Raw genomic sequence first — 24,694 nt, forward strand, 5'->3', positions numbered from 1 at the left:
TGTAGCTGTCATGCAGCTGTTACAGGAGGCACTATAGACAGCTACAATCCAGAGGACCCTGGGCTGGAACCCGGAATAGAATGTGGGCCCAGGTTCCCCCCAAACCTCCCAACTCCTGATCAGACACAGGAGAAGTTGACCCAGACTGTGAGGAAGATCACTGAGGTGAGCAAACTCTGCCAATAAGCGCAGGACCCACCAAGGTAGAGGAGAAACTTTGTCACAACAGTTAATAAAAGCTCCTTAGAAGAAGAGAAGCCAACTGTCAGAAGCTGTTAGGGAGCCAGGCTAACACAGGGACACACTCTGCAGATAGAGTTTGAAGGAGGTGGGCCTTCCCCAAAGCTACAAAATCACAGAAATGTAGGGCTGGAAGAGACCCTGAGAAACCATCAAGTCCAACTCCCTTTGCTGAGGGGCCAGACCAAGTATATCTAGACCATCCCTGACAACAACAAGTATTTGTCCAACCTACTAAACCTTCAATGATGAGGATTCCACAACTGCCCTTGGAAGCCTATTCCAGAGCTTAATTAGCCTTGTAGTTTGTAAGTTTTTCCTAATATCTAACTTAAATTTCCATTGCTGCAGTTTAAGTCCATTACTTCTTGTCCTACTTTCAATGGATATGGAGAAGAATTGATCACAGACTTCTTTATACTATCACTTGATGTATCTGAATAACGTTATCAGGTCCTCCCCTCAATTTTCTTTTCTCACGACTAAACATAGCCAGTGTTTTTAACCTTTCCTCATAGGTCAGATTTTTTTAAACTTTCTCATTTTTGTTATTCTCCTCTTGACTTCCTCCATCTTGTCCACATTTTTTCTACAGTGTGGTACCTAGAACTGAACACAATACTCCAGCTGTAGCCTCACCAGTGCCAATTATCTCCTGTGTGTCTCATATGACATTCCTGTTAATATATTCCAGGATTATATTAGCCTTTTTCACAAATGCATCACAGACTCATTCAATTTGTAATCCACTATAAACCATGGATCCTTTTCAGCAGTACTACCACCTAGCCAGTTATTCCACATTTTGTAGCTGTATATTTGATTTTTCCTTTCTGAAGTAATTTGCACTTATCTTTATTGAATTTCATCTTGATGATTTCAGACTAATTCTCCAGTTTGTCAAGGTTGTTTTGAATTCTAATCCTGGCCTTCAAAATGCTTGCAACCTCTCCCAGCTCGGTGTCATTTGAAAATTTTATAAGCATACTCTCCACTCCATTGTCCAAGCCATTAATGAAAATATTGACCAGTCTCAGACACAAGATCAACCTGTGAGAAACCCCACTAGATAAGTGTTCCCATATCGTGAACCACTGATAACTACTCTGAATACAGTCTTTCAACCATTTAGACACACACTGTCACATTCTGCAATGTAATACAAACTAGTGAGGGGTTGTGTCATCAACTTCCCTGTAATCCTGGGTGCCTTAATATACTCTGCTGCTCCCTTGTATGGACTCTCCCAGCCAGCTTACAAGCATGAACTGAGTGTCTGTGTGATAAGCAGCCCCAGAAGCTTTGACTTCAACAGCCTGCTTGTTTCACCACAGCCACTCTGTCCTCCAACAGCCTTGGTTACACCTGGCAAGATGACCCCAACATCCCCCAGTTCCAAATTTTTCCCAAACCATGTGCTCTGTAATGTCCAGCCCTTTCCTGGATCATTCAGAAGAAGGTTTGTTTGCTCCTCTAAAGAGACAAAATGCACAGCTTATCACTTTAATTGGAGTTAGCTAAGCACTTCAATTCAAACACAGCAACAAGTTGGTTTAGATTAAAAGTACAAAACACTTTCTAGAAATTAATACTTAGTCCAACCAGTCTTTGTACAAGGTAAGATTTTTACCATACTACCTTACAGCAAGATGGCTGACCACCTCACTGGTCAGAATCTCTCTCAAAGTCCAAAGTGCTCTTTGTCATATTAGCAGAGAGATGACTTGGGGTTTGTTGCCCCTCTCTTTTATAGTCCAGGGAACCTCTGAAGTGGATTCTTCAGAAGGTTATCCCCCAAAATAAAGTGCATTCAAGCTATGAGGAAGGAGAGACAGAATCTGATGGAGAAGGAAGTTTCATGTTAGCTTCTTCCCTCACTGGTGCTTGCTAAAATACAAATTGATCCTTTCATGCTCTCGCCAATGCAAATGAATGACCATTGGACAAATGACTGCAATTGGTTCTGAAACCACCTGTTTATCTATTCCCCAGATGTATCTCATAAAAACATATTAGTTCCACACTGCCTTCATATTTGTATGGCCCCTTGGGAATTTACTGTGCATACACCATGCAAGAGTATAAATGATCAGTGGGTTATTGGTTTTCCAGTGATACCTTTTATGACACATCAGATATAGTTAGAACATTAGTGAATTGGGACACAATGAATGGGTCAGGCCAGCTGAAAATCACTACCAGATACCAGTGAATCTCTTGCAATGGGATTCTGTTCAGGTCACACTCACCTTTTATAAATTTCATCTAAACTACATCTCCCCAGTTTGCTTATAAGAATGTCATATGGAACTGTATAAAAAGCCTTAGTAAAAATCAAGATTATATCATCACTACTATCCATTAGGCCAGTAACCCTCTCAAAGAAGGAAATTGGGTTGGTTTGGCATGTTTTGTTCTCGAAAAAAAAAACTGGCTATTTCTTTGAACCCTATTAACTGCTAGGTGCTTACAAATTAATTGTTTAATAATCTGTTCTAATATCTTTGCAGATATCAAAGTTGGGCTGACTAGTCTATAATTCCCTAGGTCTTTGTTCCCCTTTTAAAAGTTAAGTACTATGTTTGCCCTTTTCCAGTCTTCTGCAACCTCACTCATCTTTCATGAGGTTTTCAAAGATAATTGCTGATTCCGAGATTGCTTCAGCTAATTCCTTAAGTACCCTAGGATGAATTTTAATAGGCCCTGCTGACTTGAATACATCCAATTTATCTAAATATTCTTTAACCTGTTCTTTCCCTATTTTGCCTTGTGTTACTTCCCCCTTGTTGTTAATATTTATTGTGTTAAGTATCTGGTCATCATTAACCTGTTTAGTGAAGACTGAAGTAAAATATCCATTAAACACATCAGTTTCCTTGATGTTATCCATTATTAGCTATCCTTCCCCACTAAGTAGAAGACCAACACTTTCCTTTGTCTTTCTCTTGCTCCTAATGTATTTATGGAATCTCTTCTTATTGCTTTATACCCTCTGATAATTGTATCTCATTTTGTGCCTTAGTCTTTTTGATTTTGTCCATACATACTTGTGCTATTCTTTTGTACTCCTCCTCATCAGTATGTCCATGTTTCTACTTTTCATAGGATTCCTTTTTGATTTTCATGTCATTAAAGAACTCCTGATGGAACCACATTGGCCTCTTACTACTCTTCATCTTTTTCCTTCACCTCAGAATAGTCTGCAGTTATGCATTTAATACTGTCTTCTCAAGAAATCATCAGCTCTCCTGAACTCCTTTTTCCCTTAGAGATTTTCTTCCCGCAGGATCTTACCTACAAGTTCCCTGAGTTTATTAAAGTCTGCTTTTCTGAAGTCCATTGTCCTTATTCTGCTGCTCTCATCCCTCCTCTTAAGGAAAAGCATGCATGTGTATAGACTGGTGTGTTGTTTTTACGATATGTTTTCTTTGAGATGCTTTTACTCTAAATAAATACTTTCCTTTAAGGAGGCTGTCTGGTCACTGATTATCACTATCATTGCTCCCAGAGGGAACAGAATTGAAGGGTCTGGACATAAGATAGACTTGCAAAGGTAGTCACAGGTGATCCATTGGAGTCTGAAGCCAGGGTCCACTCAGAATGAGGGAATCACATGATACCATCCTGAGAGAGGTGACAGCCAGCAGCTCAAGACATGAAAAGGGAGACTGAGAGCAGTCAGAGTTGCAGTTAGGTCAGAAACTAAGACACACCTTGTGGTTTTATATTTATTAGGGAATTTTAGCAAGAAATTTCCTTGTGTTACCACCACTTCAGCAGCACCAATGAGAGCCTCATCAAAGTCAAGTGGAAATTTCTTGCTAAAACTGACTAGCATAGGGGTAGGCAACCTATGGCACGCGTGCCAAAGGCGGCACATGAGCTGATTTTCAGTGGCACTCACACTGCCCGTGTCCCAGCCACCGGTCCAGGGGGCTCTGCATTTTAATTTAATTTTAAATGAAGCTTCTTAAACATTTTAAAAATCTTACTTACTTTACATACAACAATAGTTTAGTTACATATTATAGACTTATAGAAAGAGACCTTCTAAAAAAATTAAATATGATGATACTGGCACGCAAAACCTTAAATTAGAGTGAATAAATGAAGATTTAGCACATCATTTCTGAAAAGGTTGCCGACCCCTGGACTAGCATGTGCATGGAAGGAGGGTGGAGAAGTGCAGTGGAGATGTTATCTACCCTATGTTTTAAATTTTCCTTCATTGCACTATCACTTCAACAGTTAGGAAAGGACAGATAAGACAAAATTATAATGACACGTAGAAATCCCTGTATGCCTGCATCTTGAATACTCTGTGCAGTTCTGGCTGCCCCCATCTCACAGATCATAGATTCATAGACCTAGGACTGGAAGGGACCTCGAGAGGTCATCGAGCCCAGTCCCCTGCCCTCATGGCAGGACCAAATCTACACCATCCCCTGTAGACATTTATCTAACCTACTCTTAAATATCCTAGAGATGGAGATCCAAACCTCCCTAGGCAATTTATTCCAGTGTTTAACTACCCTTGACAGTTAGGAACTTTTTCCTAATCCAACCTAAATCTCCCTGCTGCAGTTTAAGCCCATTGCTTCTTGTTCTATCATTAGAGCCTAAGGTGAACAGTTTTCTCCCTCCTCCTGATGACACCCTTTAGATACCTGAAAACTGCCATCATGTCCCCTCTCAGTCTTCTCTTTTCCAAACTAAATAAACCCAATTCTTCAGCCTTCCTTCACAGGTCATGTTCTCAAGACCTTTAATCATTCTGTTGCTCTTCTCTGGACCCTCTCCAATTTCTCCACTCTTTCTTGAAATGCGGTGCCCCATGTTTGCTTTTTTGCAACAGTATCACATTGTTGACTCATATTTAGCTTGTGGTCCACTATGACCCCTAGATCCTTCGCTAGTACAAACAGACAGCCACTCTTGTCTACAACAGAGCAGCATGGTAATGGTAATTTCATTTCATTCAAGGTGTATCTCTCTCCATTTCTCATAGTGACGAACTATTGCACTGCCTTCACGTGAGTTACAAAGGACGATTTTGACAGTTAGACAAATGTCCAAAGTTATTAACACTCGAGGCTCCCTGATGAACAGCAAACTCTACAGAGAGTAATTGTGGGAGCTCTGACTGTGTAATATAAATAGCATGGGGACAAAAAGAGGGCCCACCAAAACCTACTATGCTCAGAATCAACCATTCAAACTCTCCTACCCATCAGTTCAACTGTTATATTAAAAAAAAAAAAACAAGAAAACCCACACACACAAAATATCTATTTGAAGTATTCTCTGCTATTTAACATGCGCCTTTATCACTGAGGTTAGCTATTCCGAAAATGAGGTTAACCTAACACACAGGAAGACTTAAGTTACAAAACTACACTACACTAACATAACACTGGAGTAATGCTGAAAAAATAAGAAGTGAGACTGTTCAATTCCTCAGAGGTCACACAATGAACTCCTCAAACAAAGCTTAAGATGAAGGGGGGTTCCAAAGAGGATGAGCTCTGCTGTTCTCAGTGGTAGCAGATGACAGAACACAAGGAGTAATGTATCAAGTTGCAGTGGGGGAGGTCTAGATTGGATTAGGAAACACTATTTCACTAGGAGGGTGGTGAAGCACTGGAATGGTTACCTAGGGAGGTGGTGGAATCTCCATCCTTAGAGGTTTTTAAGGCCTGGCTTAACAAATTAATTAAGGATGAATTAGTTGATGTTTTCCTGCTTTGAGCAGGGGGTTGGACTAGATGACCTCCTAAGGCTTTTCCAACCATAATCTCTATGATTCTAAACAACAGAAGTTTTCAGGGAATTTTGGAAAGGCTGTGGAATTTCTTGCTCCAGAGTTTCTTTTGCATTATCTCTATATTAGTATTCAGTACCATGTGACTCTTGGATTGTTCATTTTATTCAGCTATTTTATGCATGTCTATTCATATTCTTGGTGATTTAGCTTCTATAATTAGATACCCCTACCTGCATCTACAACAGACCCAGGGCAAACTTTTTGGCCCAAGGGCCACATCTGGGTGGGGAAATTGTATGCAGGCCATGAATGTAGGGCTCAGGGCAGGGATTGGGGTGCAGGAGGTGTGCGGCAGGGCACTCAAGGCACAGGGTTAGGGAGCTCAGGGCAGGAGTTGGGGTGCAGGAGGGGTTTGGGGTGTGGCTCTGGCCCAGCGCCACTTACCTCAAGCAGCTCCAGTGTGGCAGCAGCGCGGCTAAGGCAGTCTCCCCCCTGCCTAGGCCCGTGCTGCTCCTGGAAGTGGCTCCTGGGGGTGGGGTGGGTACAGGCAGCTCTCTACACGCTGCCCTCACCAGTGGTACCCCCCCCGACTCCCATTGGCCACGGTTCCCATCCCAGCCAATGGGAGCTGCGGGGGCAGTGCCCGCAAGCAAGGGCAGCACATGGAGCCCTCTGCCTCCCCCCAAGGGATCGCAGGAACGTGGTGCCGGCTCTTCTGGGAGCAGCACCAGGCCAGAGCAGACAGAAGCTGCCTAGCCCTGTTTCACCACAGAGCTGAGCAATCCCGCGGTCCGGACTGAAAGCCTGATGGGCCGATCCGGCCTAAGGGCAGTAGTTTGACCTCCCCAATCTACAACTCCACATCTAACGTTGTAGTTAAACTCAGATTCAAAGACTTTAAGGCCAGAAGGACCATCGTGTTCATAGACTCATAGACTTAAGGTCAGAAGGACTATATGATCATCTAGTCTGACCTCCTGCACAATGCAGGCCACACAATCTTACCCATCCACTTCTATAACAAACCCTGACCTATGTCTGAGTATTGAAGTCCTCAGATGTGGTTTGAAGACCTCAAGCTGCAGAGAATCCTCTAGCAAGTGACCCGTGCCCCATGCTGCAGAGGAAGGTGAAAAACTCCAGGGCCCTGCCAATCTGCCCTGGAGGAAAATTCCTTCCCAACCCCAATATGGCAATCAGTTAAACCCTGAGCATGTGGCAAGACTCACCAGCCACCACCAGAAAGAATTCTCTGTGGTAACTCGATCCCCACCCCACCTAACTATCCCATCACAGACACTGGGCATACTTACCTGCTGATAATCAAAGATCAATGCCAAATTAATTGCCAAAATTAAGCTATCCCATCATACCACCCCTCCATAAACTATCAAGCTTAGTCTTAAAGCCGATATGTCTTTGCCCCCACTGCTCCCCCTGAAGGCTATTCCAGAATGTCACTTCTCTAATGGCTAAACCTTCGTCTAATTTCAAGTCTAAACTTCCCAGTGTCCAGTTATATCCATTTCTTCTGTGTCCACATTGTACTAACTTAAATAATTCCTCTCCCTCCCTAATATTTATCCTTCTGATATATTTAAAAGAGCAATCATATCCCTCCTCAACCTTCTTTTGGTTAGGCTAAACAACCCAGCTCTTTGAGTCTCCTTTCATAAGACAGGTTTTCCATCCTCGGATCACCTAAGTAGCCCGTCTCTGAACCTGTTCCAGTTTGAATTCATCCTTCTTAAAACATGGAAGACCAGAACTGCACACAGTATTCCAGATGAGGCTCACCAGGCCTTGTATAACAGTACTAACACCTCCTTATCTTTACTGGAAATACCTCATCTGATGCATCCTAAAACTGCATTAGCTTTTTTCACGGCCAAATCACATTGGCGGCTCAGTCATCCTGTGATCAATCAATACTCAGAGGTCCTTCTCCTCCTCTGTTACTTCCAACTTACGTGTCCCCAATTTATAACTAAAATTCTTGTTATTAATCCCTAAATGCATGACCCTGCACATTTCACTATTATCTAGTCTGACCTCCTGCACATTTCAGATCACAGAACCTCACCCACCCACTCCTGTAACAGACCTCTAACCTCTGGCTGAGTCACTGAAGTCTTCAAACCATGATTTCAAGACATTTAAATCTGCAAGTGTCCCAGGCTCCATGCTGAAGAGGAAGGCAAAAAAAACCCAGGGACTCTGACAATATGACCTGGGGGGAAATTCCTTACCCACCCCAAAATATGGAGATCAGTTAGACCTGAGCATGTAGGCAAGATCCACCAGCCAAACACCTAGGAAAGAATTCTCTGCAGGAACTCAGAGACCTACCTATCTAGTGTCCTATCACTGGCCACTGGAGATATTTACTGCTAGCAGTTGTAGATCAGTTTCATGCCACTGTAGGCAGTCTCATCATACCATCACCTCCCTAAACTTATCGAACTCAGTCTTGAAGTCAGTTAGGTTTTTTGCCCCACTGCTCCCCTTGGAAGGCTGTTCCAGAACTTCACTTCTCTGGTGGTTAGAAACCTTTGTCTATTTCAAGCCTAAACTTGTTGATGGCCAGTTTATATCCATTTGTTCTTATGTCCACTTTGGCACTCAACTTAAATAACTCCTTTCCCTCACTGGTATTTATCCCTCTGATGTATTTAGAGAGAGCAATCATATCTCCCTTCAGCCTTCCTTTGGTTAGGCTAAACAAGCCAAGCTCTTAGGGTCTTCTCTCATAAGGTAGGTTTTCCATTTCTCAGATCATCCTAGTAGCCCTTCTCTGCACTTCTTCCAGTTTGAATTAATCTTTCTTAAACTCCTTTCAGCATGACCCATTGTAGTCTTCCCTTTATCCAGTCCCTTACCCACCTTTCAATTCTCATAAATCCCCATCTTCTCCAATTTAACTAATAATTTCCCATGTGGAACTGTATCAAATGCCTTACTGAAATCCAGATACATTAGATCTTCTGCATTTCCTTTGTCTAAAAAATCAGTTATCTTCTCAATGAAGCAGATCAGGTTCATCTGGCGTACACTACCTATTGAAAAACTATGTTGTATTTTATCCAAATTCCCATTTACCTCTATGTCCTTAACTACTTCCTCTTTCAAAATGTGGTAGTTCTCACTACACTTTCTGATTTCCAAAAAGTAGCTTTCCTTGCTGATCTTTCCCATCTTCCATTCCTTATAGGCTCTCTCTTAATAACCTCTTTTGAGATGCTTGCTCATCCAGTTTGACCTGCAACGCTTCCCTGTGATTTTTTTTCCCTTGCTTGCGGTCCAGTCTACTTCCCTAACTAATTCCCTTAATTTTTTTAAGTTTGTCCTTTTGAAATCTAGTTGCAGATTAGATATTTTGTCTAAGTATGTTCTAGGTATCTCTTTGTTCTTTAACAGTAGGCTTGGAAGGATTAGATTTTTATTGGAAACTTTTAGAACTGGGTGAACTATGGTTTTAAATTGAGTTAGAATATTAGCATAGGCGATAAACCCAAACCATGTGACCACATATAATGAAATCATGAGAAAGAAGAGTTGTTTCTGTTAAACTTGTAGTGATCCTTGAAATACCAGCATTATCTTATTTAAGGTTAAACTGAGGTAATGAAAACAAAGAAAATATGGTTAACTGGATATCAGGTACAGTGTTCAGTCTTAAAACTCCCTCATCTGGCTTAGGCAAAGGTCCAAAAATGAGCAGTAACATCACTTGTTTATTATAGTGTACAAGCAGCAAGGTTTTCTAGGGGTTTCTTTGACAGAGCTTTTCCTTAACCCTTTGGAGTCATGCCATGATGGAAAGGTATCTCCTGGACTTGTTCCTGTTGTGAGCAGCTAGCCAATGTTTTTAACTGTATTGTTGCTAGAATGTGATATACGAGTGCATATGTGCTTGTATTTGTATTTTGGATGTAACCAACACCAACTGGCCTTTGGACAAATAAATGAATGCTTGTGTGGAAACTGAGTCATGGTAAACCTTAATAAACTTATTAGAGAAATTATTTCCAATAGTTAGTAAATGTTGCTTTCACTGTACGCACACAAACCAATTAAAAATATTTCCATAGATGATCATCCAGATTTATATATAGACAAAGAAAGAAAAATGCTGCTGAAGAACTAGAGTTTGATTTAAAGATAGTTACTTTGTATATTTTGACATGTGATGTTGACAATTTTTTTATATAAGTTATTAAGCTTTAACTTTCTAAATCTCAACATCTAGGTTATTAAATAACTATTGTCTGACACCCCTCATAATTCTCCACAACTGTGAAAATTTAATTTGATAAAAATGGAAGAAAATGCTTAAAACCCATAATTTTGCACAATTGTGAACATTTAAATGGATGAAAATAAAAAATGCTTAAAAATAAAAACATTGCTATATTGTCCATCAAAATTACAAAAAAAGAAAAACCAAACCGTGCCAAGACTATTTTCATTATACGTGACTATAAGTCTTGCAAAGATCAAAGACACCAAATAGTCAGAAGTCAGGACGAAAGTTGGAGGAGAAGCAATGCAGTTCAAGGGCAGCAGCTTGGAACCCTGGAAGTTACTCAGAGAGGTGAATGCACAGTTCTTTTTTCCTCCTCCGTTTCTCATCTACTTCCCTTTCTTTTTGGTGTGTGAGCATCTCCATCTCCCAGTAAGTTTTCTATATGTCACTATCAGACCCTATTAAAAGAAACATATGAATATAACATAGAGCCTAAATCAATTATACAGTGAAGAGAACGCTCAGCATAAAGTCTTCCTTTTTTCAAATACACTGGTTCACTTCCTTTTTCAGAGCAAGAAAGAATCGTTTTATAAAAGAAAATAGTGTGTTGGTGTATTTGAAAAATCAAATCAATAAAAAATTAAAATAAGTTGCAGAAAAGATATCAAAATTTTTTAGAAAATGGAAATGCCACCTTTGATTGTGATTAGGGATAATGAAATTCTGGTGTAGAAGTTTAAGCACCAGGAGGTATTGAATCTGCAGGGCTTTTCGCATAAAGTTAAAAAAGAAGAAAAATAATATGTTCTATTTTGTAAAGTTATGCGTGTATTAATTATTATCACCACACCTTAGGTTATACCAAAAAACTATTTCTGTGTAGTCAAGACCCTAGGACACCTGGTTACAGACACCTGTGCACATGAACCACCTGTTGGGACACTCACCTTATTTGTTTAATAAAACATGCATCGATGACACCTAAGAAAGGGAATGGTTTTTTTTATCTGTCTCTACCACATTACACAAAATAAGAGCTTCACAAAATTATAGAAGAGGTTCAGTACCATTTCTGATTGCTGAAACAGTACTGAACATGTCTTCAACTACACTTTCAGCTACACAACGATTCTCCTGACATCTGTTGCCTGTAGCATCTGTTATTTCTAGTGTAAAAGCCAAGACAAACTTGCTTTCACTTCCAACTTACAAACACCACCAAAGCCCACACTCAATTCTTCTAAATCCCATGGGGGAGGCAACCTTCCTTAGATCTCAGATAAATATTTTACCAACAGATTTTACTTAAAGAGTTTTACAGCACATTAGGTTGGTGTGAATGCTGCGCTTGAGTTAAAATATTCATAACAACACCCACAATGTTATTTGTAAACCAGATTTATTCCACTATGCCAAAGAAGGGAAATATAATTGGAGACCTAAGTCCAGGGCTAGTCTAAGTTTAGAGTGTCATTATCAGAATTTAACTCAAAATTTAGGTACATAAAATAAGTTTTTACAAAAGCTAAGACCATGAGAAACATTTCCATTATCTGTCTTTTTTAAGTCCAACAGAGAGCATTTTAAACAAAAATATGTCCTTGTAGTATCTGCAACCCAAACACTAAGTCTCAGCCATATGAGAGCCTGAAACTGAAGCCAATTAGTCCGTGTTTACTGTCCAGAGAAAAAATATAAATAAAAACCCAAATGAATAGTTAATCAAATTAGATGTTTTACCTGTTCATTTTTATTAACCCTAAATTTCCATTTGCAACACACACATACATTTCTAACCTTTACGATATCTCTTTAAATGTGGCAGAATAAAGAAGCACACACACATTTTGATCACCCTTACAACTTCTGAGTTGAAAAACCAGAAATAATCATCCAGGAAGGAAAAGGTTGTTATCCCAAAATAAATTCTTAAAACATTTCTCCCCATATCCTCACAATTGTAAAGGTCTAAAGTAGCATTTTACAATTATAAGTTAGAAATGCAGAAGATCAGCAGAATTACCATCTTCCTGAGTACTATTAACAAGGCCAGCCTTAGTGAAGAAAATGGAGCCCCGGGCCAACTTATCTTTTGGAGTCCTTTCTTTGAGTTTGAGTACAGCACTGTGAGGCTCAGGGCACAGGGCCAGCTACTGCCCCCGGAGCCCGGCCAGGCAGAACAGGGAGGAGTCCGGAGCTACCCTGGCCACGCACCCTCTGAACACTTAGCAGGAGGAGAGTGGGTGCGCAGACACCACCCATACCCACAGGAAAGGAGGACGCATGGGCTGGCCCAGCGGCTCTGCAGGAGCGAGACCTGCTGCCTGTGTCTCCCCACCAAGCTGGCAGCTCATGGCATCATTGCCCACTCCTTGCCCAGGTGCTCCTGGCCCGGGTTCACCCACACTCACCCTGCTCCAGCAGCCCAGGCCCGCCAGCTTGCAGCACTCAGACAGCACTCCCCTGACGACAGCACCCTAAGTGGTTGCTCACCTCACAAGGCTTTGTAAGGCTGGCCCTGACTATCAAAGAGGGCCAGGGCCAGGGCCAGGGAAATGTGTTTTAACAGAAGAAAAAGCTATTTCTTTCTGCCTTGCCTCTTTACTGCTTCAACTTACAGCAGCAAAAAATACACACAAACCACAAACTCAAATGTAAATGTATATGTTCCAGGGGAAACCCAAAACAACGTAAGCCAAAAAAAATTCTCTTCTCAAAATAGTGCTGAGAAAGACAACTGGTTTCCACCATCTGTTACGGACTCAAATCCACAATCTTGGCACATGTCTATCATTTGGAGAAAGACTTCCTCATTCTAGATTAAAGGCAGTTTTTAAAGTTTTGCTATCTTTTACGGCAAAAGGTTTTGTAAATTTCTCTTTCATTCTGAAACCCATTTAATCTCTTTCAGTATGACAGCTGTGAATCTAGTAGATCCTCAGCCCAATTTAGAGCATCAGACCACACAACAAAGAGAGAAATGATGCAACGTTTTTTTATTTTAATGGCAAAGCATGCAGCACAGGCAATTATATAGTCTACATGTTCCACACACTCACTCCTGGTTGGCAACAGAACCCCAAATCAAGCTTGCTGTAGCTTCCACAATTTAAACGAGAAGCTCCTATTCAGTAGAATATGCCCCTAGTACTGGTACTTTGGGGTTTTGTGGCCAGCACCTATGGCAGCCCCCTACTGCGCCATCATCCATGCAACTGGGCGTGTTCCAGCTATGCAGCTTACTTACTTACAATAGCAAAAATGGGGTTTAGAAGACCCCACAGCTAGTTCCAGCTTGTGTGATTGAATATAGCAGGTAGCAGGGATGGTATAGCTGAGAACTTAATCCATTTAAAAGAGGTAAATTTAACCAGTAAACAGGATTTTCCCTTCCTCTGGACCAAATAAACCACTTCGCACAAAATGCCCTCTCTACAACCAAATCCCCTGCAACCAATCCCTTCTAAGAATGCTCCTCTTCCCCCTCTCTTACCAAGTACCCCAACACTACCCCATTTCCAAAATCTCCAAACCTTCATTATTAGCCACCAGCATCAAAACTTCTTTAATAACCCTCTACAGTTCTTCCCTAACCCAACACTTTCATAACCCCATACAAACCCAGTAAGATCCCACATAAACTCTCCCACCACCTCACAGCACCAAAATCTTCCCAACAAATCATGTAACTAGAGCGGTTCAGGGGGGTGGGGGAGGGGAGATTTCAGCTGACCCAAAACTATTAGTGAATTCATGTCATATTCACCATTTTGGTTTGGTTTGGTCAAAACTGCTTGACATTACCAAAATGTCATTTTTTTCAGGTTGGAGTAACAAAACAGCTGAAGGAAGGGGTGGAGGTGCCCCCTTTATAAAGTTTAGTCCAATGGTTAGTGTACTCACCTGGAACTGTAGGAGAGTGCCCTACCACTGGGCTGGATATTCTGGTGGGGGGTCTCAATCTAGAAAATTAATCAGTCATGGGTGCAGTGATTGAAGTTGGGTTTCCCACATTCTGGGTGAATTCCCTAACCCCTGTGGAGCCATAGACTCATTCCCTTTCTCTGGTGCACTGTCATTATGAATAACTGATAGCATGAATGACAATGAACAATTGGACCAGGGAAAGAGAATGAGAATGCCTCTATAGCCCAGGGGTGTAGGGCACTCACAGGATATCTGAGGTCCAAGTTCAATCCCTGATTTAAGGACTGTTTGTTTAAACAGAATGAAACAGTTTCAACAGGAGAGAGACACATACCAGAACATCCAGCCCAGTGGTTAGGGCACTCTCTGCAACGTAGCCAACCCAAATTCAGAGAGGGCAGAATAGAACTTGGGTCTCCCACATCCCAAGAAAAAAAGGGGGCACCACAAGCCCCTCCCTCCCCAGTTTTGTGGACTACAGTCATCCTTTCAAAAATATGCCTGAAATCAAAACAAACAAAAAAAATACGAGTTGGCTTGAAGAAAGTGTTTCACACGGCCCAACTAGAAATGTTTCCTGATTTTTTTTTAGAAGCCAAAAAAATTATTAAAAAATTGTTTTCAGTTCAACCCAAAACAAGGTATGTTCAGAATTGCCAGAGTACTGAGAAATCCATCCCCAACTGAATTCTGTCCATAACATTCCCTTACAAAGTTTCTGAACAGGTCCTCACACCCAAACCTGCCCAACAGCTGCCTACAGACCCCACAACATCCCCTACAGACCTACCACCACCCCAGAACCAACATGCCCACAGCCTCTTACAGGCAACTAATACTCCCAGCCAACACTCCTGGAACCGCTTACAGAACCCCCAAAATACCCCCACAACGCCCTTCAGACCCCAAAATATCCCCTACAAAACCACCCCATAACCCTAAGGCAACCAGAACCCAAACCCCACATAACCACCTACAGGCCCCCCAACATCCCCTAAAAACACCAGGCCAGCCCCTTACATCCCCCATAGCATTGCCTACAAAACCTCTCCCCATAACCCCCCACTGGCAGCCGGTACACCCCCACAGACCTCAAAACACAGCCCCGCCACCCACACCCCATAACCCGCCCCTGCAGGCCCCGCACCCGCGGCCCCCTTCCCAGCCCCTACCTGCGCTGGGCTCCGCACCGGCCTCGTCGCGTTTCCTCTGCATGGGGGGGAAGCGAAGCGCCCTGCAGCCCCAGCCCGCCCAGCAGCTCCGCTCCGCCCGCCCGCCACCCGCGGCTGCGCTGGGCTCCGCGGTAACCGGCTCGGGCAGCCGCTCGGCTGCGGGCACGCGACACGTGGAGAGGTCCAGCCAATCGCCAGGCGCTGGCTCTGCGGCGGCGAAGGGGGAGAGCGGGCCGGGGGAGGGCGAGGGAGAGCAGGGGAGGGGGCCAGGCCGTGAGGGGAAGGGACACAGGACAGGGCAGTAGGCCCCTGAGGCGGCTGAGGGGCTCGTCCCCAGAGACCTGCCCTCCTGGGGCGGCCCCGCCACCCGGGGCACCTCTCGGGGGCAGAGGAAGGCGCGTGGCCTCTCCCGGCAAAGGATTCGAAGCCTCCCCCCCGCCCGCCTTCCGGCGTCCCCAGCAGAGCGGATACCTGCCCCGTGGGACGCCCGCTAAACAGCTGCGGGGTCTTCTACCCTCAAAGCGCAACCCTCCAGCCTTTGCACTGAAGGACAAGCTCCCTGGGGAGAGGGCTACAGTACAGATCCCCTTTAGGGATTGAGGGGAGGGATAGCTCAGTGGTTTGAGCATTGGCTTAGCTAAATCCAGGGTTGAGAGCTCAGTCTTTGAGGGGGCGATTTAGGGATCCAGGGCAAAAACCTGGGGATTAGTCTTGCTTTGAGCAGTAGGTTGGGCTAGATGATCTCCTGAGGTCCCTTGCAACCCTGATATTCTAGGATTCTTGGAGAGGCAGCAGTCACCAGCAGGAGTTCTGCTGGTGTGGACACAACCTCCCCCAGTGACACTAGCAGTGCAGGCAGAAGTACCCTTCTGTAGGCAATGTTGCATCCAGACTGAGGGTTTTGTTGGTCTCACTGGGTTGATGGTGGATGCAGTTTTTTCAACACTCCTGGCTGACATAACTATGCCCCTGTCAGTTTTTAAGTGTAAAGTAGACCCATCTTCAGCATTCATTAGTGGTAACACAGTGCTTATCTTCTCCCAGCAGAGGACTGTGATGAACAGGCGGAGCTTGATTCGCCATAGCCTCTGAACCTGGAGTAGTTATTTATGTCTGTGCACACGGTATTGTCAGCCTCAAGTGTTCAAAAATCACGACAGGTTAGGGGGAAAAAAACATGAGCTTGGCTTAAAAATCATAAGATATTTGGTTCTTTTCCTTTCCAGTTTTTAAGTCTTCAATTTATATTGGCAAAGAGTTCTGTGACACGTTATAGAATAACAAAGGTATTGGAGCATGAGCTTTCGTGGGTGAATACCCACTTTGTTGGATGCATGTGGGTATTCACCCATGAAAGCTCATGCTCCAATACGTTTGTTAGTCTATAAGGTGCCACAGGACTCTTTGCTGCTTTTACAGATCCAGACTAACACGGCTACCCCTCTGATAGTTTATATTTGGTTCATGTTTCCAAGAGACTGGGAAGTATTAGTACCATTATACAAGGCACTGATGAGACCTCCTCTGGAATAGTGTGTGCAGTTCTGGTCTCCCACGTTTAAGAAAGATGAATTCAAACTGGAACAGGTGCAGAGAAAGGCTACTAGAATGACCCAAGAAATGGAAAACCTGTTTTATGAGAGGATTCCCAAAGAGCTCGGCTTATTTAGCCTAATCAAAAGAAGGCTGAAGGGAGATAATTGCTTTCTCTAACTACATCAGAGGGATAAATACCAGCGAGGGAGAGGAGTTATTTAAGTTGAGTGCCAAAGTGGACACAAGAACAATTGGATATAAAATGGCCATCAACAAGTTTAGACTTGAAATTAGACAAAGGTTTCTAACCATCAGAGGAGTGACGTTCTGGAACAGCCTTCCAAGGGGAGCAGTGGAGGCAAAAAAACCTAACTGGCTTCAAGACTGACTTTAATAAGTTTATGGAGGGGATGGTGTGATGAGACTGCCTATAGTGGCATGTAGCTGATCTCGGACTACTGACAGCCAATATCTCCATTGGCCAGGGATGAGACGCTAGATAGGTAGAGCTCTGAGTTACTACTGAGAATTCTTTCCTAGGCGTCTGGCTGGGTGGGTCTTGCCACATGCTATGGATCTAACTCAGGGGTAGTCAATAGGAGACCCACGGGCCAAATCCAGACCACCTGATAAAATTTGAGGTTGGTAAGGAATTTTCTCCAAGGTCAGATTGGTAGAGACCTTTGGGGGGTTTCGTCTTGATCTGCAGAATGGGACCTGGGTCACTTGCAGGTTTAAACCAGTGTAAATAGTGGATTCTCTGTCATTTGAAGTCTTTAAATCATGATTTGAGAACTTCAGTAACTCAACCAGAGGTTCAGGGTCTATATCAGGAGTGGGTGGGTGAGGTTCTGTGGTCTGCAATGTGCAGGAGGTCAGATTAGATCAGGGGTTCTCAAACGTCATTGCACCGCGACCTCCTTCTGACAACAAAAATTACTACCTGACCCCAGGAGGCAGGACCAAAGTCTCAGCCCACCTGAGCACTGCCACCTTGGCGGGGGGAGGTGGCAAAGCTCAAGCCTCACCACCCCATGCAGAGGCTAGAAAGGACAAAGCCGAATCCCAGGGCCTCAGCCCCAGGCAGGGGACTGTAGCCTAAACCCCACCACCCAGGGCTGAAGCTGAAGCCTGAGCCCTGCAGCCCAGGGCTGAAACTGTTGGCTTGGCTTCAGCCCCAGATGGTAGGACTTGGGCTTCGGCCCCAGGCCCCCGCAAGTCTAACACCAGCCCTGGTGACCCCATTAAAACAGGGTCACAACCCACTTTGGGGTCCTGACCCACAGTTTGAGAACCCCTGGACTAGATGATCATGATGGTCCCTTCTGACCTTAAAATCTATGAGTCTAAGCTTTTCTCTGCAACAGTGAGAAATGTAATAATTTAATGAAAGCAGCAATTCTCAAGCAGTCTGACGACATGGGTATTCACCCACGAAAGCTTATGCTCCAATACGTCTGTTAGTCTATAAGGTGCCACAGGAATCCTTGCTGCTTTTTACAGATCCAGACTAACACGGCTACCCCTCTGATACTTGATTCTCAAGCAGTTTTCTGAATTCAGCAGCTGTGGCTTATAGAATAACTGCAAATATTAGACTTGTAAAAAGAGTTGGCAGCATTAGCACAGTAGGTGTAGAATGTCACCCTTCTGATTTGGTAGCAGTTTGCACTGGTGCAAATGACTGCAGGTTGCAAGGAAGTGAAAATTAGGCCCATGGACAAATCAGTAAATTGTACTGGGAGACAGAGATAGAGCATGAATAACAAGCAACTTGAACCATGAGCAAGTCATGCCCAGCACACGGCAGCAGAGAGCGCACATATCAGCTATGGGAATGAGCAGATTAAACAACAAAACCAATTAGATTGCTACAGATCTTGCTAAGTTTCTTTATATATAGTGCCTGTCACTATGGTAGCTAAGCACTGATTTAGAAACAGAAATCATATTCTGTCATAACTGATTAATGCAAACAGTAAAAATAATTCCAGACATAGGCAGCTCCTAACCAAGTATAGAACTTGTAACCAGCACTAGGAACTGCATGCACTATAATAACCGTGACAAGTAATCTGGTTACAATAAACTTCCTCCTCCCAGATATATTTAAAACATGCTTCTTTCTTTTAATGTAGATGGGACCTAACTATTTTCAAAATATTTTCTGAAAGTTGCGTGGGCAGAAGAGGGCTAGTAGCATGGTTCAAACATTATTAGGTATATCTACAAGGCAGAACCATGTTTTTACTGTCTCAGGAAATGGTGGTTTAACTCCATTGACATGGTTGCCAAGTATGCAGGAAAAGCGATAAGAGTATGAGATCACACACACATACCCCCTCTTTGGTCTGGTATCCTGTCTCTGAGGGACCAATAATAGATACTTCAGAGGAAGGTGTGAAAACCCTTGAATATACCAGAGTGGATTTGATTTAAATCATGATTTAAATCACTAGTCAGGAAGACTCAATTTAATCATGGATTTCTACATAAAAGTGCATTCTTGTTGGTTGTTATAACCTTAATACATATTCTTCACAACTCAGAGATAGCTGTAGCTTTTATTTTTAGAAGGTACACGCTATACATTTTTAAACAGTGATGTATTTTGAAAACTTTTCAGATTAGTTTTACAGCTGTATCATAAAATGAATGGTTGTTTAGTTATTTCATCTACCAAAGGTAATTGTATGAAGTCATTGGGAGGTGACAGGTTACTCATTAATATTTGGAGGATTTTCTTGCCATGCTGTATTAGGAGGAGAACATCACCAGACAGAGATTTAAATTGTTTTATTTAACTAAAACACAATGTTATGTATTCTGGGTTTTTTTCTTCAACAGCAAACATAATATTTTAACAAAACAAGCATATGAATTTTTTGATTTAGTTAAACATTCAAGTTTTTTAAAATCAGGTTTGTTTTTGTTAAAATTATTTTTAACTAAAATAGATAAATGAAATATTTAAAAAAAAATTTAAATTGACTATGACAGCCAGGTCAACATGAGAAACTTAAAATATTGTCATCTGCAGCTAACTCAGTTGTCTTCACCTTCATTTTCCTGTTTGTTCATAATCTGGAAAAGAAAAACAAGCTTTCCTGCTTTTTCAGGTCCCAAACGATTTCTCAATTTGGAATGTTAAAAGTGAGATTGTCACTTCAACGTCTCTGAATCCAAGTGCTTAAGTGAGACAGTTACCTCCTGTGTCTTACATACGACACTCATGTTAATACATCTCAGAATGATATGTCCAAAGCCATGCTAAAATCAAGATATATGACACCTACAGCTTCCCCCCATCAACAAGGAGGGTTATCCTGTCAAAGAAGGAAATTAGGTTGGTTTGGCATGATTTGTGCTTCACAAATCCATGTTGGCTCTTACTTATCACCCTATTGTCCTCTATGTGCTTACCAACTGATTGTTTAATAAGTTGTTGTAGTATCTTTCCAGGTGTTGAAGTTAGACTGACTGATGTATTATTCCCAAGGTCCTCTTTTTCCCTCTTTTTAAAGACAGGTACTATATTTGCCCTTTTCCGGTCCTCTGAGACCCCACCCATCCTCCATGAGTTCTCAAAGATAGTAGTTAACAGTTCTGAGATTGCTTCAGCTAATGTCTTAAGTACCCTACGGTGAATTTCATCAGGCCCTGCTAACATGAATACGTCTAATTTATCTACATTGTGCTTTAATCTACCCTTTCCCTATTTTGGTTTGCGTACCTTCCTCATTATTGTTAAGATTGTGTAAATTGTGGTCACATTTTATCTTTTTGGTGAAGACTGAAGCAAAATAGTCTACACTACAAAATTAGGTCGATGTAAGTCACCTTGTGTCAACCTCTTTGTGGATACTCAAATTTGTGTCCGGCCAACATGAGCGCTCCATTACAGTGGTGTAGTAAAACCAGCTCCCTGAATGATGTGAAACTATGGCCACCTAATGAGGTTGACACAGTGCCACTGTTAACACAGTGGGTCCTGTATCAATCCTAACAGTTTTCCAGCAGCCGTCCCACAACGTCTCATTCTCTGTGACTGTCACTGCTCTGGTGACAATTGTGAACTCCACTGCTCATGGGTCACAGACCAGAAGTCACTCTCCCACACCTTAAAAACCCTCCCTGTATTTTTCAAATGCCTTTTCCTGATTGCCAAGCTTGGCAAGCACATCTAGCTTAATCAATGTAGTGCTGAGCTGCAGTTCTGTTGCTTTTACAACAAGCTGCATACCATACTTGGCAGAGACCTCACCAGCACCCTACAGACCACTGTGGATACCTCGGAGGAGCCCAAGATAGAGAACCCTGTGGGAACAAAGAGGAAGAAGAGGGAAGAAATGTGGTAGGGGGCTTTAATCAGTTCATGTGCCATGACCTGTTCAAGACTCCACCAGCATCTAGCCATTCCCACCAGGCAAGGACAGATGAGCACAGGGAACGGGATGTGACCTCAGGTAAGTATGTACAAAGGTGCCGACCCTATGGGGGCTCCGGGGCTCAAGCAGCCATGGAAAAAAAATAGGGGTTGCTTGGCACCCACCAGCCACAGTGGTTCCTGCCCGGGACTTGCAGCTGTTCAATGGCCTGGGGGCTGGCAATCAATCAGCTGTTCAGCAGGCAGTAGGCACTTGAGGGCGGTGAAGAGGGAGGAGGGAGGAGCAGGTGAGGGAAAAGGCACAGCGAGGGCAGGGCGGAGATTGAGCACCCCCAGGTAAAAATACAAGTCATCACCTGTTGGTGTGTGCATCTTTCCTTACTATGTTTAAATGTAAAGATGGAACCCAGCCCATCCCCAAGTTAACAAAACAAATGTATCAACTTTTCACTGTTTTACTCGTACGAGAAGAGAGAGCTGTACAACAAACAGAGGTAGAGTTGCCATGGGCTTTTCTTTCCTTTGTGGGGTTAGGGCAGGGGGGATGGGACAGAGTGTGGTGCAGTTTGCTTGTACACAAGGGATGTCCCTTGTATCCTCCTGAGAGATCTTGATGAAACTTATATGGAGATACTCTGCAATCCTTTACTGAAGGTTTCTAGGGATGGCTGCCTTATTTCTTCCTCCATGCTTAGACACTTTTCCACGTCACTACACAGTGAATTCAGTTGGCACCATTGCAGTAAACAGGTTAGCAGCATACAGACACAGGTGACTTTGGAATGCCAGTAGCAGCTGTGTTTTCTGTGCCTTTGGAATGCCAGTAGCAGCTGTGTTCTCTGTGCCTTTGTTGCCCTCAGGAGTCAGATATCAGCTAAAACCACCACCACCTGTGGAAAACAGTGGCAATATTCAGTGCCATTGCCCTGTACTTGTACCCATGGAATATGGACTGAATTTTTATTATTTCATACAACCAAAATTCCTCCCTCACCCCTTGCAGGCCATACTCACCATGGCTCGGACTGGGGAGCAGTGCTCTGCAGAGCTGCTCCAAAGCTGAAGTATCAATAAGAATGTCTTATTAAAAGTTTCCATGGGAAGGAAGTTTTGAAACTTATCTTTTCCTTTCCATTGTGACTGTAAATCCGGTGATACCTCAGTCTTTTCTAATAAGCATCTGCTGCCATTGCAGTTTGAGGGTTGCCTCCTCCACACCTGCAGAGTGCCTGACCCTGATGGGGAAGAAAAAGAAAACGATTAGGGAGGAAATGGTCAGCAAGATCCTACAAGCCAGTGCTGCATCAGACTGCAAACAAAGAGTCTGGGAGGGGGCCAATGTGGCAGATGGCATGAAGAAGGAAAGAGTGGACAGGAGAAAGGCCCAGGAATTCCAGCAGGAAAAGTACAGCGAGATGCACCAGGATATAATGGTAGCAAACCCAAATGCTGCAGGCCGTGACTGACCTACAGGTCCCAAAATCCCAGACTCCCCATCCTGTACAGTTGTTGGAGAACTCCATGGCAGCAGAACCCTCTGTCAACATTCTGTGTGGCATCACAGGCCATATCCTTACCCCTACCCACTCCACGCCAGGGGACAGCCAGGAAAACTACAGCTTCATATACACACACCTGTGAGAACCACAGTTAGCGTATGCGTAGACACTACGGACTAGGGACTGACTACACTGCCCTGAAATGGACAAAAATGTTTGCTGCCTTTCCAATCTTACAGTTCCATTCCATTAACATAAGTAAAAAGTTTCTATTGTATTGCCTGTTGATTTTTGCATATATTTTGCACTGTTTTTGACACTAAATTAATTTCTATTTTTGTAGAATAAAGTTATCTTTATTAGTTCACAACACATATTTCAAAATGCATAGTGGTACTTAAAAGCTCACAGTACTGGTAAATGAACAGCAAACGCTGTATAACTCATACGTTCAGGAAAATATTCATAAAAGTCCAGCAAGCACCACATGACTCAGGTTCCAGAAACATACAATTATATTTATAAATATGCAGTAACAGCAAGCACTACACAATTCCTAGCAGCACCCAAATCTCCAAGCCCAGACAACAATCCAGCAGGGAACACTATTGTGGCTGAGCGTTAAAGTGCCCTTTCAAAGTTCCCTCAGTTGCACAGTTCTTCACAGAGCTCTTGTAATGTCCCTTTTGTCTGCCTGTTCAAAGTTAGTAGACAACTCTCCACTCTGGCATCAACTTTTCCCCCTTTGCCTCACAGTTATTATGCAGGACACAACAGACATCTATAATCATTGGGATATTTTTCTCATTCAGATACATTTTAGTGAGTAAACAGTGCCAGTGTCCCTTCAATCTACCAAAAGCACATTCCACTGCACCTGCTGAGCTGGTAGCTGAATCTTTCCTTGTTGCTGGCGAGGTGACCAGTGAGCTGGAGGTGAGGGGGATAGGCTTGCTCCCCTAGAATCACTGCTAGCACTTCCATACTGCCAATGGGAATGTACTGGTCAGGTAAGAATGTCCCTGCTTGCAGCTTTCTGAACAGTTTTGTATTGTTAAAGATGTGAGCATCATGCAACTTCCCTGATCAGCCCACAATGATATTGGTGAAGTGTCCCCGGTGAGCCACCAATGCTTGCATAACCATAGAAAAGTAGACCTATCTACTGATGTACTCTGTGATAAGGTGGGCGGTGCCAAACTAGGGATGTGTGTGCCATTTGTTGTCCCACCACGGTATGAGAACCCACTGCTGAAAATCCATCCACTATGTCCTGCACATTGCTGAGAGTCACAGTCCTTCATATCAGGAGTCAATTAATGGTCCAACTGTGACAGACTGTACCCCTATCTTCACCACTTTTACAAGACTATGATCAATTTTGTTCAAAGTATGCCTTGTGAGGTATCATCTGAAAACTCATACTCCACTGACTATTATTTTCCTGGTAAAATGTGTGTAGCAACATTGTATGTCAAATTATAAGATTTTACTGTATGACATTGCTGAGCCATGCTCTGAGTTTAGAAAAGCAGCCCGGAGACAAAAGGTTAACCAGCACCTCAGCAAGAGTATCAGCACAATCAAGTGAACTGTTACTGGGTTAAGCAGACATTCTTTCGCAAGAAGAAGGGTGTGAGTGAGAAATTAACATTTTGGCACTGGAACAGCTGCAGGTTTCCATGTAAGCAGACTGGCTGTCGCCTGAACCCCAGCTGGAGAGGATTCTCAAAGAAGAAGAAAAGATATAAAAATGAGGAACAGAAGACACAAATCCTCCTCTCATCTCCACTCATGGCATCAACAAAGTTTGAAAGATAAAGTGGGGGAGTGGTCCTGACTGAAGGAGTTCAGCCAGGAAAAGCATGTGGTGAGAAAAAAACCTTTGCTTTGAATTCACTTAGCTTAATAAGTTAGGTG

At 43.1% G+C, this 24,694-nt stretch overlaps 1 protein-coding gene across 1 annotated transcript in view; it reads right to left on the minus strand.

Annotated features, from left to right (window-relative positions):
* The window catches only part of ST3GAL5 (ST3 beta-galactoside alpha-2,3-sialyltransferase 5), a 52,261-nt gene extending 36,823 nt beyond the window's left edge, over positions 1-15,438 (minus strand). Inside the window, exon 1 of the mRNA XM_075066203.1 lies at positions 15,353-15,438. Coding sequence (XP_074922304.1) covers positions 15,353-15,395 — 43 coding nt within the window. The 5' untranslated portion in view covers positions 15,396-15,438. The remainder of the gene's footprint in view (positions 1-15,352) is intronic.
* Between the last annotated feature and the right edge of the window lie 9,256 nt (positions 15,439-24,694).

The sequence above is a fragment of the Chelonoidis abingdonii genome, chromosome 5, assembly GCF_003597395.2.
Source record: "Chelonoidis abingdonii isolate Lonesome George chromosome 5, CheloAbing_2.0, whole genome shotgun sequence".
NCBI classification, from domain to species: domain Eukaryota; kingdom Metazoa; phylum Chordata; order Testudines; family Testudinidae; genus Chelonoidis; species Chelonoidis abingdonii.